We start from the raw sequence: 15,079 nt of genomic DNA, 5'->3' as shown, positions 1-15,079 counted from the left end.
CGGCAACTCTTGGAGACTGATCGCTTTTTCGAATCTGTATTTGATATCCTCTACCAGATCTTCAAAGTTCTCAATAATTTCTCGTAGTAGATTCTAAGATATTCAAACCAAAGCAATCTATCGAAAGAGCAGGCATACTTTTTATGTGATGTTAAGAGACTCCCCTTTGGAGTAGGGCACCTGTTCTGTTCAATGGAGCTAATTAAATCTAAATTCTCGAGGTGGAAGAGAATGCTGAGAAAGTGAAAGCTCAAATACCCAAACCAGAGGATTCCTATGGAATTCATATTACTATAGTTTCATTTGTGATTTCTTTATCCTCGAGTTCATTAAAAATATTGACTGGGCTTCCTTTGATCACAAGGCAGATTTACATGATTATTAGTTGTGGGGAGAAAACTACTTTTTCTGCTTGGCACCAATAATACTTTTAGGTAATGAGCACTAAGCTGTGTGTCAATAATGTCCTTTTTCATCTTTTTGATTCATTAGATAGTCAAATTATAGCATCAAATTATTTAATGCTTTCACATTCACTGTTACCGCTGACCACTGCTGTCATCGAGCATAATCTGAGACTGCCATTCGACTGAATTCTTCCATTAATATAGGAACTTTACACTCATATGCATGAGATTTTACTCCCTTATCTCTGGTTGCTGCTTGAATTGGCTATATCCGGGATGAAAATTATATTTAACCATCTGATTTGTGTTTTATTTTTTTCTTGACCTTTTAAAAGTCCGAGAGGGGTCCAGTCCTGGATAAGCCAAGTCCATTCAAAAAGGTTGCATACCGCATTAAGATCATTTTGGCTTTCAAAGTTTATTGTCTCCTTTTTCAGATTATAGGTATGTATCTAATCATGTATATTATGTTATGCTTTGTTGAAGAAGGTAGAGCAAGAACTATTATGAGTGCCTAGTTTGTCACAAGTCACTCTTAAATGCGGTTTGGATAGTGAAATGAAATGAGATGGTTTTAGATGAAAATTGAATAAAATATTGTTAAAATATTATTTCTTAATAGTATTATTGTTTTAAGATTTAAAAAAGTTAAATTATTTATTATATTTTGTATGGAAATTTAAAAAAATTATAACAAGAAGAAACATTTTTACATTCAAACATAGACTAGTTTAGAAAGCCAGGGGAAACCATTGGTTTTTTCAAAGTGGGAGATAAAGCTCGATTTGCCACGTTACATTACCATGTAGCATCCACCTTGGAATTTGTATACCTATATTAAATACCATCTCTATACTTGATCTTAGCCAGGGCGTAGACAAAGGTATTACAAAATGCCATCTGCTAATCTTTCCATTAAAAGTGCCCACTTTCTTTCGGATAATCCTTTTGTCCTCTCTCTCCTGGATAACTTCTATTCCACTACAGGGACACACATATCATGCTTTTGCCTTTTGATTTTATAATCTCTCCTGACATGTGTAACCAGTTAGCAACTTGCTATTTCATTGAAATGCTGATTGTCTTGCATTAGTCTACAGTTAGGGAAGTATATAACCGAATTTGCTTTTTACTACATGCTATTTCAGCTTCTTGTTATTAATTTGAAATATATGGAACACTTACATAGTTGATGAAATTGGCTGTATTTTAGTAGGAAATGCGAAGCAAAATACTGCAAGCATTAATTATGAAGTGTTTAGTTTTAGATTTGATGATAAAGGCACAACAGGGAGAAAAAAAATGCACCTCACCATTAATCAAACTAAGCCTGTAAATAGTGAGCTGGAAGACCCCATCCTTGCCAGATTCAAATCTCTTCAGTCTGGTCTCTGGTCTTTTCATTAGCCATGGTTTGGGGGCCCTTTGGGATTGCAAAACTTCATCACTTGTGGATAGAATGCATGGGATTCTTGACTTTTGGTATTTAATGACGGCATTACTTGTTTAATGCCAATTTAACTCTCAAGCTCCACGTTGAGAAATGGATGAAAAGTGCATATAAAGGAGGAAAAAAAATTATGAAGTGGGTAATTTTTAAAGGACAGTGCTACTCCCACGTAGGGAGGCCACCGAAATGCTCACCGAAGAGGCAAAATGTTTTTTTTTTATCTCTTTTTTAATTTTTTTTAAATATTTAAAAAAAATAAAAATCATAAATTCATTAAAAAATATTTACTTAACTATTAAGTATAAATATAAATAAAATAAAATCCCACATTCGGTGGCCACCTTATGTGGGAGAAGCAATTCCCATTTTATTATGTAAAGATGACCGGTTTGCTTTATTATATATACTGCAAAGTTTACAAGTCGGGATGTCTCGATTGGGATGCCTGGTATACACAGCATAAAAGCTTCCAAATTGAGTTGGTTTTCAATTCCATTGAGCTTGGGCATTCAATCTTTTCCATTAATGTGTAACTCAAGAACAGCTGAATATGGTATCATATAAGTACTTTCCAATAACAACATCTATATTTACATATATGAAGCCTCTCTCTCTCTCTCTCTCTCTATATATATATATATATATATATATATTTAGTTTAATGTATATGGTTGTTCAGGCCACCTCTTAGAAACTAGCAAATATTGACTTGCATGTACCATAAAAAAGCAAGCTGTATTTGTATTAAAAATTTTGGATTATCCTTGGATTTACTGGATGATAAATACTTTAACTATGTAAGGATTACACATAAATAAGCTTATAAAGTAATATAGCTTAATGTGATATGTCAAATTATAAAATTACTTTTATTGTAAAATAAATTTAACAAATCTCTTAAAGTCATTCACTTTGTTAGTTTATTTTTATGCAATTCCTATATGATAAATTTTTTAACCACAAATAGATTATATAAACGTAAACTAACAAATTGTTGTGACTTAATGAGATTCGCTAAATCTACTTTACATAAAGTAGAACTTCCCTACCTAAATTAGGGTTTTAGTTAGAACTAGAATCTTCTTTAGGTATATGAAGGTAATGGAAAAGGACCCTTCTATTGTACTGCCTAGCTTTTACCACTCACGCTAGAGCAATCTGACTCTTTTTTGTATTTAAGAAAAACATTTTTTATTATTTAAAAAAAAATTTAAAAAGTTGTTGTCCAGATGACTAACATAAGAGGGGGTGAATTGAGTTGTATTTAAAAAATAATAATTATAAATCAAATATACAATATAAAATATAAACAAAATACGAAACAGTAATAGATATAAAGAGTAAGGACAAGAGAGAAGCAAACTCAGTATGTTAACGAAGTTCGGCCCCACTGCCTGCGTCCTCACCTCAAGCTACCTCTTGAAGATCTCTAAATTTACTATTCAACTTCCTTCAGGTAGAGATAGAAACATATTACACCTTTGAACAATACCGCTACAAAAGATCTATGTAGAACACCCTCTTCACTTGCAATCACCTTACACGTGGTGATTTAACTATTCTCTATGTAGAACACTTTCTACACGCACAAGAGTTATACACACTCTTTTACTGATACAAGAGCTGATAGTGGGTGGGCTATCAGAAAACACTCCTCAATGAGTGAAATAAGAACAATACAACGCAAATTATATCTCTCAAAATGAATAAGGATTAAGCCTCAATGTTTAAAGAAGAGAGAATGAAAGCTTTAAATGAATGTTGTATGTTCTTGGTGTTGTGAATGTGAAGCTCTCAAATGATCTATTTATAGGCATATGAGACTTCATATTCAAATTTAAAAAGATTCACATGTCAAAGACAATATTATTCACTTTTTCAAAAAATTCAAACCTAATCTTTTACTTTTGACATATGACAAAATGAGCACACTTTCCTTTTCAAAAAAATTCAAATCTAATTTTTTACTTTTTGCATATGACAAAATGAGCACACTTTCCTTTTCAAAAAATTCAAACCTAATCTTTTACTTTTTGTATATGACAAAAGGAGCATACTTTCATTTTCAAATTTTTCAAACAAAATCATTTACCTTTTGTATAAGTCTAAAAAAAATCAATCACTTTTGAAAATATTCAAATAAAACATACACATGTGAAAGATGACAATCAATCATCATTAATATTTTCAAAATTCAACCCTTTAATCAAGGTATGCACATGTAAAAGATGACAATCAATCATCTTTCAAAATTTTCAAATTTAATTTTCAAAATATTCATACACATGTGAAAAATGTATTTTAATACTTTATGATAAAATATTAATTTTGAGCCTTAATCCTAATTTCGAATTTTTAAGAGATTTACAACATTACTCTATAATTTTAATGTGAACTTGTTCCCTTCTTGCTCATGCTTGTTTCCTTGATGTGCTTGACTCTATTGTATAGACAACTTGAACTTGAGACTTCTTTATTCTTTGAATTCATTTGTTATCATCAAAATCCATGTGTAAATATATAATTACACAAAACTTGAAATCTTGGGTTCAACAATCTCCTCCTTTTTTATGATGACAAATACTTGATAGAACCTGAAGTCTATATTAATACTTAAGCTCCCCCTGAGAATGTGCGTTAGTTTTTCAAGTAAAAGTATAAATATAATTCCAAGCATATATAATAAGTTTAGCAATTCAAACAATATTAATGTTCTAGTCTAACACTTCTTCCCCTTTTGGCATCATTAAAAACGATCCGCAACAAGTAAATAGACTGAAGAAAACGATGCGTTAGTAGACACTGTAGATAGTTGAAAAAAAATTAGATCCGTCCGTGACCCGACAAGTGTGGCTGGAGATTTGAAAAAATCGCATGATGTTGTTGACAAACGAGATTGAAGGCTCCCAGTTTCTAAAAAATGTCATTTTCACTAATCGGAAAAAAAAAAATCACATTACTCTTTGACTTGGATGATAGCTCGTCTGGTTCTTTATGCTATCTCTATAAAATTAGTCTTAAAGTTCATCCAATACGTATCAAGTTTTCTTCTCATCTCTATAACTCATCTGCATTCTTTCAACATTTTTGTTTTAAACTTTCTATTCTTTTCTCAATGGCTCATTCTTCTAACATTTTTCTAAATCCATCCATGAGGCATTCTGCACCTCAACCTCTTGTCTTTTCTGCAGCTGCCATTGGTGCAATGTTGCAGCGAGAAAATAATACTTTGACTAATAAGTCAGATTCTGATGCTATCTATGACTTGGTGAGTCTTGGGACTCGCTACTCTTCCTCTATTGTTACTTTTTTCCAGCGGTTACAAATCAAAAATCATAAAGTTGAAAAATTTAAAGAACAAATTGTTGTACTTCAACTAATTGTTCAAGAGTCTCACACAAGGGAATGAATTATTCGGCAGAATAATAAATAGTTGAAATCTTTATTAGATTCTTCATTCCGCTTGCCGGTTCTCATAGATAAGAATGACATGATATTGTATGAAGAGAATGAGCGTCTCAAACATGAGGCTAAGAATCTTAAGTTTATGTAAAAGTATTTAAAAAAATCTATTTCTATTTTTATTAACTCTGGTCTATCTTTTAAGAGATATTCATAGCATGCATCATACCTATTTCTCTTCTGATCATACATAATCTATCTTCTAGTAAAGGTTTTATGAAAATATCTGCTAACTGATCGTGTGTATTTGTGAACTCTAGTATTATATCGCTTTTTTGCACATGATTTCGAAAAAAATGATATCTTATTTCAATATACTTAGTTCTAGAATGTTGTATTGGGTTCTTTGAAAGATTTATAGCACTTGTATTATCACATTTGATTGGAATGTGATTATATATGAGTTTAAAATCTTCAAATTGTTGCTTCATGTAGAGAACTTGAACACAACTACCCGCAGCAACATATTCTGCTTCAACAGTAGATAGTGCAACATAATTTTATTTTTTACTAAACTAGGAAACTAGTGCATGACCTAAGAAATGGCATGCTCCATTAGTACTTTTTCGATCTATTTTACAGCCAGCATAATCTGCATCTGTGTAGCTGATTAGATCGAAAAATGTGTGCTTAGGGTACCATAACCCTAGGTTAATTGTACCACTAAGATATCTAAGAATGTGCTTAATTGTAATTAAATGTGATTCTTTTGGAGATGATTGAAAGCATGCACATAAGCACACACTAAACATAATATCTAGTCTACCGGCTGTTAAATATAATAAGCTACCAATCATACCTCGATATATTTTCGAATCAACTGGGTCACCGGATTCATCTTTATCAAGTTTCGTTGATGGGCTTATTGGTGTTCCAATTTATTTAGCACTTTCCATCCCAAACTTCTTCAGTAATTCTTTAATATATTTTGATTGATTGAAGAATGTCCCACTTTTTGCTTGCTTAATTTGCAATTCGAGAAAGAATGTAAGTTCTCCCATCATGCTCATCTCAAATTCTTCCTGCATAGTCTTAGCAAAAACTTGACACATATTTTCATTAGTAGCACCGAATATTATATCATCAATATAAATCTGAATTAAAAGAATATCATCATTTTCATATTTAATAAAAAGAGTTGTGTCGATTTTTTCTCTTGAAAAACCTTTTTCAATCAAGAAACCACTGAGTCTCTCGTACCAAGCTCTAGGAGCTTGTTTAAGTCCATATAGTGCTTTTGTGAGTTTGAAAACATGATTTGGAGAAATATGATTTTCAAAACTTGGAGGTTGCTCAACATATACCTCTTCATTTATAAAACCATTTAAGAAAGCACTTTTAACATCCATTTGAAAAGGTTTGAAATCTTTATAACAAGCATATGCAAGTAGCATTCGAATAGTTTCTAATCTTGCGACAGGTGCATATGTCTCATCATAATCGATTCCTTCTTCTTGATTAAAACCTTAGGTTACAAGTCGAGCCTTATTTCTAGTAATGACTCCAAACTCATCTTACTTGTTTCTAAAAACCCATTTTGTTCCAATAATAGTATGATTTTTGGGTCTAAGAACAAGTGTCCAAATATCATTTCTTTTAAATTGATTCAACTTTTCTTGCATAGCTAGAATCCAAGATTCATTAAGAAGTGCGTCATTAATATTTTTGGGTTCAATTTGAGATAAAAAAGCAGTATGATTGCAAATATTTCTAAGAGATGATCGAGTACTTACACCTTTTAAAGGTTCTCCCAAAATTTGTTCCACTGGATTATCTTTTACAAATTTTCACTGTTTGGTTGCATCTTGTATTAAATTTTGATGATCTTTCCTGATGGTTCTATGTTGAACTTCCTCTATTGTTTTCTCTTTGTTGAGATTGAGACTTTCCGTGTTATTTATACCTCATGTTTCTTCATCAATAGATTTCTTGAAGAGTTGAGAATTAGATTTATCAAATACTACATGCATAGATTCTTGTACAGTCAAAGTCTTTTTATTGAATACTCTATAAGCTTTACTATTAGTAGAATACCCGAGAAAGATACCTTCATAAGATTTTACATCAAACTTGCCTAAATTATCCCTGTCATTCAAATAAAATATTTGCATCCAAAGACATGAAAGTAACCAATGTTGGGCTTTTTCTCTTTCCAAAACTCATAGGGGGTTTTATCTAATTTAGACCTTAGCATAACTCTATTTATAACATAACATGCAATACTTACCGCTTCGGCCCAAAAATAACTAGGCAAGTTGTTCTCATTAAGCATTGTTCTTGCCATCTCTTGAACAGATCTATTTTTCCTCTCTACTACCCTATTTTGTTGAGGAGTTCGAGAGCAGAAAAATTATGCACAAAACCATTTTTATCACAAAATATTTCAATATTTTTATTAACAATCTCTTTTTCCCTATCATTTCGGATACTTGAAATAATATAGTACTTTTCATTTTGAATTCTCTTGCATAACTTGGTAAAGTTATTATGTGCCTCATCTTTATGAGTAAGAAAGATAACTCAAGTATATCTAGAGAAATTATCAACAATAACAAATGCATAATATTTTCCTCCTAGACTTGCAACTCTATTTGGTCCAAAAAGATCCATGTGTATCAGTTGCAATGGTCTAGTAATGGAAATATGTTTCTTAGTTTTAAAAGAAGTTTTTGTTTGTTTACCAAATTGGCATGCATCACAAATTTGGTCTTTAAGAAAATTTTTTTTTGGTAAACCTCTCACAAAATTATTTTTTAAAAGTTTGGAAATAAGTTCCATGTTGGCATGACCTAATCTTCTATGCCATAACCAACTAGTTTCATTTTGAGCTGAAAAGCAAATACCATCTTGTGAGGTAATTTATTCAAAATCGATTGTATAAACATTATTGTTTCTAAAAGCAATAAAACAAATATTACAATTATGATCATTCAAAATAATGCACTTATCCATTTTGAAAGTAACTGTAAATCGTTTATCACATAATTGACTTATGCTCAAAAGATTATGTTTTAGACCTTCAACAAGTAGAACATCTTCAATTATGAGAGAAGATTCATTACCAATTTTACCTATCCTTACGATCTTCCCTTTTGAGTTGTCTCCAAATGTCACGTGTCGTTCTTCTTTAGATCTAAGATCAAAGAACTTAGTCTTATCTCCCGTCATGTGTCTTGAATATCTACTATCTAAAAACCACTTGTTTTTACTTGTGGATGACTTCATGCATACCTATAAAAACAATTAAAATGATTTTTCTTAGTACCCAAGTTCTTTGGGTCCTTTATTTATTAGTATTAGAAGAAACAAGATTTTTAGGTACCCATATGGCCCTAACAGTCATTGTATGATTTCTTCTAATAGGACAAGTATGATAATTATGACTATTTCTATTACAGAAATTGCAAATAGCATGTGACATATATGAAGAACTTGAATGATTATAATAATATCTTTTTTTGACAACATTATTTTTATGAAAAGAATTTTGATTATTGGTCTTTGATATAGAAGGATTATCAAAAAAATTTATATAAGGTTTGTATTTTTGTTTTGGCATATATCTCAAACCTGCCTTGTCAAAAACACATCTTTAACTACCAAGACGTTTTTCAAAATTTTTTTTTCCATTCGTAAGGTTTTCAACAATATTTTCTAAATCGGTTTTTTTCTTATTCAATTCAAGATTTTCATCTTTCAAAATGATACTTTCGTTTTTTTAAAATATCAATTTCATTTGTTAAAGAAAAATTTTTCTTTTTCAAAGCAGTATATTTGATATCCAATTTTTCAAATTTCTCATAAATCTCTTCTAAAACATTTTGCAATTCTTCATATGAAGATTTTCAATATTATCAAGATTTGTTACCTTAATGTCATCTTTAGCCATAAGACAAAGATTTGTTGATTCTCCATTGCTTGCTTCACTATCTGAGCTACTTGAATCATCATCCCATGTACCTTTCATTACTTTCTTGCCCTTGTTTCGATCTTTCTTTAGCAGAGGACAATCTGGCTTGATATGACCAGGCTTATTACATTTATAACAAATTAAAGTGTCATTTTTACCTGAATCTTTCTTGGAAAACTTTTTGAAGGATTTCCTCGGAGGAATTTTATTTTTCTTTAAGAACCTCTGAATTCTTCTTGTTATCATCGCAACTTCTTCATCTTTGTCTTCATTTTCCTCATCTTCATCACTTTCACTTTCATGAGGAACAACTTTAAGTGCCAAGCTCTTCTTTGGCTTTCCTTCTTCTTTTCCTCTTTTCAATGTGTACTCATGGGTGATAAGTGACCCGATGAGTTCATTCACTTCGAGCTTCTTGAGGTCTCTAGCTTCAAGAATCGCTGTCACTTTTGATTCCCAGCGTTTTGGTAGAGAGTTGAGAATTTTTCTTACTATCTCCACCTTGGAATAAATTTTGCCAAGAGCTGTCAAGCTGTTTATGATGTTAGTAAAACGAGTATGTATACTAGAAATAGATTCATCATCATTCATCTTAAACATTTCATATTCATGAGTAAGAATATAAATTTTTGATTCATTGACTTGCGAAATTCCTTCATAAATAACTTCCAAATTATCCCAAGTTTCTTTTGCCGTAGCACAAGTCATTATTCTATTAAATTCATTTCCATTGAGAGCATTAAATAATAAATTCATAGCAGTTAAATTCAAAGTATAAAGTCTATCGTCTTCACGATCAAACTCTTCTTCTTCCTTTTTGACCTTTACTCCATCAACCACTTTTGTTAGAATATAAGGTCCATTTACAATACATTTTCAGATTTCTCGACCTTGAGCCTGAAGGAATATTCTCATTCTAACTTTCCAGAATGAGTAATTATCTCCACAAAAGAGTGGAGGCCGACTGCTAGATTGACCTTTACCAAATGAAGCAGAAATGTTAGCCATAAGATCTTAATTCAAAAGATAGTTAATCTTATAATAGAGATCTTAGTTCTGATACCAATTGTTGCCCAGATGACTAACACAAGAGGGAGGGTGAATTGAGTTATATTTAAAAAAATAAAAATTATAAATCAAATATACAATTTAAAATATAAATAAAATACGAAACAGTAATAAATATAAAGAGTAAGGATAAGAGAGAAGCAAACTCAGTATGTTAACGAGGTTCGGCCCCACTGCCTACGTCCTCGCCTCAAGCTACCCCTTGAGAATTCTCAAATTCACTACTCAACCTCCTTCAGGTGGAGATAGAAACCTATTACACCTTTGAACAACACCGCTACAAAGGATCCGTGTAGAACACCCTCTACACTTGCAATCACCTTACACGTGGTGATTTAACTTTTCCCTGTGTAGAACACTTTCTACACACACAAGGGTTATACACACCTTTTTACTGATACAAGAGCTGATAGTGGGTAGGCTATCAGAAAACACTCCTCAATGAGTGAAATAAGAACAATACAATGCAAACTATATCTCTCAAAATGAACAAGGATTAAGGCTCAATGCTTAGATAAGAGAGAATGAAAACTTTGAATGAATGTTATATGCTCTTGGTGTTGTGAATGTGAAGCTCTCAAATGATCTATTTATAGACATATGAATTTCATATTCAAATTTAAAAAGATTCACATGTCAAAGACAACATCATTCACTTTTTCAAAAAATTCAAACCTAATCTTTTACTTTTGGCATATGACAAAAGAAGCACACTTTCCTTTTCAAACAAATTCAAACCTAATTTTTTACTTTTTGCATATGACAAAAGGAGCACACTTTCCTTTCAAAAAATTCAGACCTAATCTTTTACTTTTTGTATATGACAAAAGGAGCACACTTTCATTTTCAAATTTTTCAAACAAAATCATCTAACTTTTGTATAAGTCTAAAAAGTATCAATCACTTTTGAAAATATTCAAATAAAACATGCACATGTGAAAGATGACAATCAATCATCTTTAATATTTTCAAAGTTCAACCCTTTAATGAAAGTATGCACATGTGAAAGATAACAATCAATTATCTTTCAAAATTTTCAAATTTAATTTTCAAAATATTCATACACATATGGAAAATGTATTTTAATGTTTTATGATAAAATATTAATTTTGAACCTTAATCCTAATTTCGAATTTTTAAGTGATTTACAACATTATTCTATAATTTTAATATGAACTTGTTTTCTTCTTGCTCATACTTATTTCCTTGATGTGCTTGACTCTATTATATAGACAACTTGAGTTTGAGACTTCTTTATTCTTTGAATTCATTTGTTATCATCAAAATTTATGTGTAAATATATAATTACACAAAATTTAAAATCTTAAATTCAACAAAATATACAAATTTACTAGTAATTTTTTTAAAAAATTTAAAAAAATAAAATGCATTTGGGTCAAATCTAATGGGTAAACTATCATTTTCTAATAGAAAATTAGGGTGGATGGGTCCATACCTGTCTTGAGTACAGTATAGTGCTACACTTATAGAGGCCTTGATCAATTAAACTTTCTGATATATCTTGTCAGACAAGGAATATGCATCCCAAAAGAATGAAAATTGGAGCCCACAATTTACTTATCGCTTGCGCACTAAGAAAGCTATATACAGAGTATACAGAGTAATAGAACTCAATAATCGATCATTTAAATTTTCATCATTTTCTTATTATTTTATGATATAATATTTAATAAAGTTATTTATTATATTTTATTTATAAACTTATTATTTAATATTACATCATAAAATAAAAATACGATAATAAAAAAATAAGTAATGAATAAATTTTTCTACAATATATAAGCATGCATTCATATATTTATATGTACGTTAAATATAAGATAGGTTTAAGTTATTTTTGTTAAAATTTGGTTTTACATGTTATTTGAATAAAAGTTTTAAAACTGAACGGTGATTCTTGTTAAAAAATAATAATTATTTTTTTAAAAATATGGTTTATTTATTTTCTAATAGAAAAACAAATTTGCGAAAGTTTTAATGGACTTCACGTGCTCGACATGTAGCGTGCCTTTACTGAACATGACCTGTCACAGAAATATTTTCGAGAAATATTTTTTACAGTTAGAAAATGTAGTCAATGTGCAGTCGTGGAGAAAAAAGTAAATTAATACGAAACTTATATGAAAAAAAAAATTATTTTTATAATTTTTTTTATTCGTGTAGGTACCCCTGAATATAAAATAATTTTTTATAATTTTTTTATTCATTCTGTACAGTCGACTACACACCGACTGTATTTAACAAAGTCCATATTGAGAAACAGAAATGATAGTATGACTTTTATGCTCATTAAATATGTTTATTTATATATTTTTATTTTTTTAATTGTTAAAAAGTGATTATTTATAAATATATATATTTTTATTTTATCTTAATAATTAAAATATTTAAAAAAATAAAAATATTCATTTATACTAATATTTACTGGATAGATTTGATAAGCATCCAATGATTGTCCATTGAGACATATTGGTTTCGATGTGGCGTCCACACCCAAGTGCGTGCTATCCGTCTCCTTGCTTTTTCTCTGCCTATTTTAGTCCTATTTACTTCCCCTTGAAACTATGCTCACACGCTCTCAATTACCCTTCTCTCTCTCTCTCTCTCTCTCTCTCTCGGTGATCATGGCAGCCAAACCACCTGAAGAAGTCCCAGGAACCTTGAAATACAAGGTAATCAAAGTTTCTAGCTCTTTGTCTATACATGTAGTACTTCATTTCTAAAATCTTCCATTTCTTCAGACATGGGTCTTGAAAGTCTCAATCCACTGCGAAGGCTGCAAGAAGAAAGTCAAGAAAGTTCTTCAAAGCATTGAAGGTTTGCCTGAGTACTGATCTGGATAGTACTAGCTAGCTAGTTACAAGTGTGATGTTTCTGTGTCCATCTAAGCGTGCGTTTGAATCTATGCTATATGATTAAGTTTACTCACAACTTTTGGTGTGACTTTCTCCTGATCTACTTTTGTATACCCTTGAATAGTTGAATATAATATGTTTTTTCAGGTGTGTACACGATCACTGTGGATATTCAGCAGCATAAGGTTACAGTAACTGGCAACGTGGACGCAGATACTCTGATCAAGAAGCTCCTGAGATCAGGAAAACACGCTGAGCTATTGCCTGAGAAGATCAAAGAGAAGCCTGGAAAACAAAAGAATAACGAGAAGCAGATCAAGGATATTGGTCAGACAAATATTGCAGAAAATAGCAATGACACTAAAGACATGAGTGCTACTGAAGGTGGTGGAGAGATAGATGACGAGGACGAAGGTGAAAATGAAGAGGCTGTTGGTAACGAGGGAGGAGGAGGGAAAAAGAAGAAAAAGAAGAAGAAGAAGAAAGGGGCAAGCGGTAATTTCAGCGCCAACGAAGGCGGTGATCAGAATTCCGGCGATACACAGGCAGGCAGTGCTGTAACTCCGGCAGATCCCCATGATGATCATCGGCCCGCCCCATCGATGGCTGCGATGAATCTCAGCCCTCCACGTCCGCAGATGTATCCGTTTCCACCGGTAATGAATCATCCCGGCCCTCCAGTCTATGGCATAAGTTACAACACGACTTACCCTAGGGACATTACTCCTTCGTATCATCCCTCTCATCCCATGCATGCTAATACACATCCTCTCCCTGGGATCTACCGGCAGCCGCAACCGCCAGTATTCCATCAGACTTACCACCCTTTCGGGGAGGTCCACGTCGATGATTATGAATATCCATCTCTATGCTCACTTATGTGATCATGATGTATTTATGAGGATCGGACGGCCGTAATCATGCATGCTTTATTGTGTACGTACGTGATCGTGAAGGATTAAATTTTGTAAAGATCGATGCATTAAGATTATTATTAGAAGGAGTTATATATATATATATATATTAGTGTAAAAAATAATAATAATAATAAGAGAGGGCTTGTTTATTATTAATTTAATTAGTGGGGTTTGAGTTTATTCAACTTTATTAATAAATTGCCTTGGGTTTGCTTATGATTATGGCAATACTTTGTAATTTTTGGTTGTTCGTAGGACCACGTTCTAGATTTTGTTTATGGTTGGCTGCAGCTACGGCCCTTTCTCTTTATGAAAATGCCGAATGGTATGAGTTCTCATACCCTATATAAGGACTGAGAAATTCTCTTTGCCAAAAGATTCTATAAAAAAGTAAATTTATAAAAATTATTTTTATTATAAAATAAAAATATAATATATTATATGAAGACATGTAAATATATAAGTTTACGTTTGTAAGATTTCTTTATAACTGTAGCACTTTTGATCTATAGATCAACTGGATTATTTATCTCCAAAAAATAATTATTAGTTTCAAAGTTTCGTGTTACAGTTAATCTCAATTTCTCAAAATCTAGTTGCTATTAGCTAGATATATTCTTTAATTATCTAGAATAATTAAATAGTCCAGTTTTAGAGAGAAATAAGTGTATGAACATATGGACAATATAACAAAGGTTTAGAGTTCTGTTACATACAGTCATTTTTATGTATTCATTACATACTCTATTGATGTGATTGATTAAAATAATTATTTTATATTAAAAAATAATACAGTCAATCATATTAATAGAATATACAAAACTGACTGCATGTAGGGTTTTTGCTAATTAATTCATATTAATGCATGTATAGAGTTTTTAGATGGTAGCATAGATTCTACATGAATATTTAATAGTGTCTTTTTTTATATGAAATAATCCAATTCGATAAACAATTAGAGAAAGATATATATATATAGGAGTTAAACA

The 15,079-nt window shown here is 31.1% G+C and overlaps 1 protein-coding gene across 1 annotated transcript; it reads left to right on the top strand.

Moving 5' to 3' along the window:
* The first annotated feature begins 12,833 nt into the window (after window positions 1-12,833).
* LOC122317996 (heavy metal-associated isoprenylated plant protein 36-like) lies at window positions 12,834-14,312 on the top strand. Its single transcript, XM_043135112.1, has 3 exons — window positions 12,834-12,990; window positions 13,060-13,135; window positions 13,321-14,312. The coding sequence occupies exons 1-3, from the start codon at window positions 12,883-12,885 to the stop codon at window positions 14,055-14,057; spliced, it is 921 nt and encodes a 306-aa protein (XP_042991046.1). The 5' UTR covers window positions 12,834-12,882; the 3' UTR covers window positions 14,058-14,312.
* The last annotated feature ends 767 nt before the right edge of the window (window positions 14,313-15,079 follow it).

Source organism: Carya illinoinensis, chromosome 8 (genome assembly GCF_018687715.1).
Source record: "Carya illinoinensis cultivar Pawnee chromosome 8, C.illinoinensisPawnee_v1, whole genome shotgun sequence".
Classification (NCBI taxonomy): domain Eukaryota; kingdom Viridiplantae; phylum Streptophyta; class Magnoliopsida; order Fagales; family Juglandaceae; genus Carya; species Carya illinoinensis.
The sequence above is the reverse complement of the archived record's forward strand: the minus strand, read 5'-3'. Positions and strand labels throughout refer to the sequence as shown.

What these genes read in the sequence shown, in the direction of transcription:
- LOC122317996 (XM_043135112.1), top strand. Translation starts at nt 12,883, where the DNA reads ATGCTCACACGCTCTCAATTACCCTTCTCTCTCTCTCTCTCTCTCTCT. An exon ending in CAGGAACCTTGAAATACAAG is followed by an intron (nt 12,991 to 13,059) that starts GTAATCAAAGTT and finishes CCATTTCTTCAG; the next exon opens with ACATGGGTCTTGAAAGTCTC. An exon ending in AGTTCTTCAAAGCATTGAAG is followed by an intron (nt 13,136 to 13,320) that starts GTTTGCCTGAGT and finishes ATGTTTTTTCAG; the next exon opens with GTGTGTACACGATCACTGTG.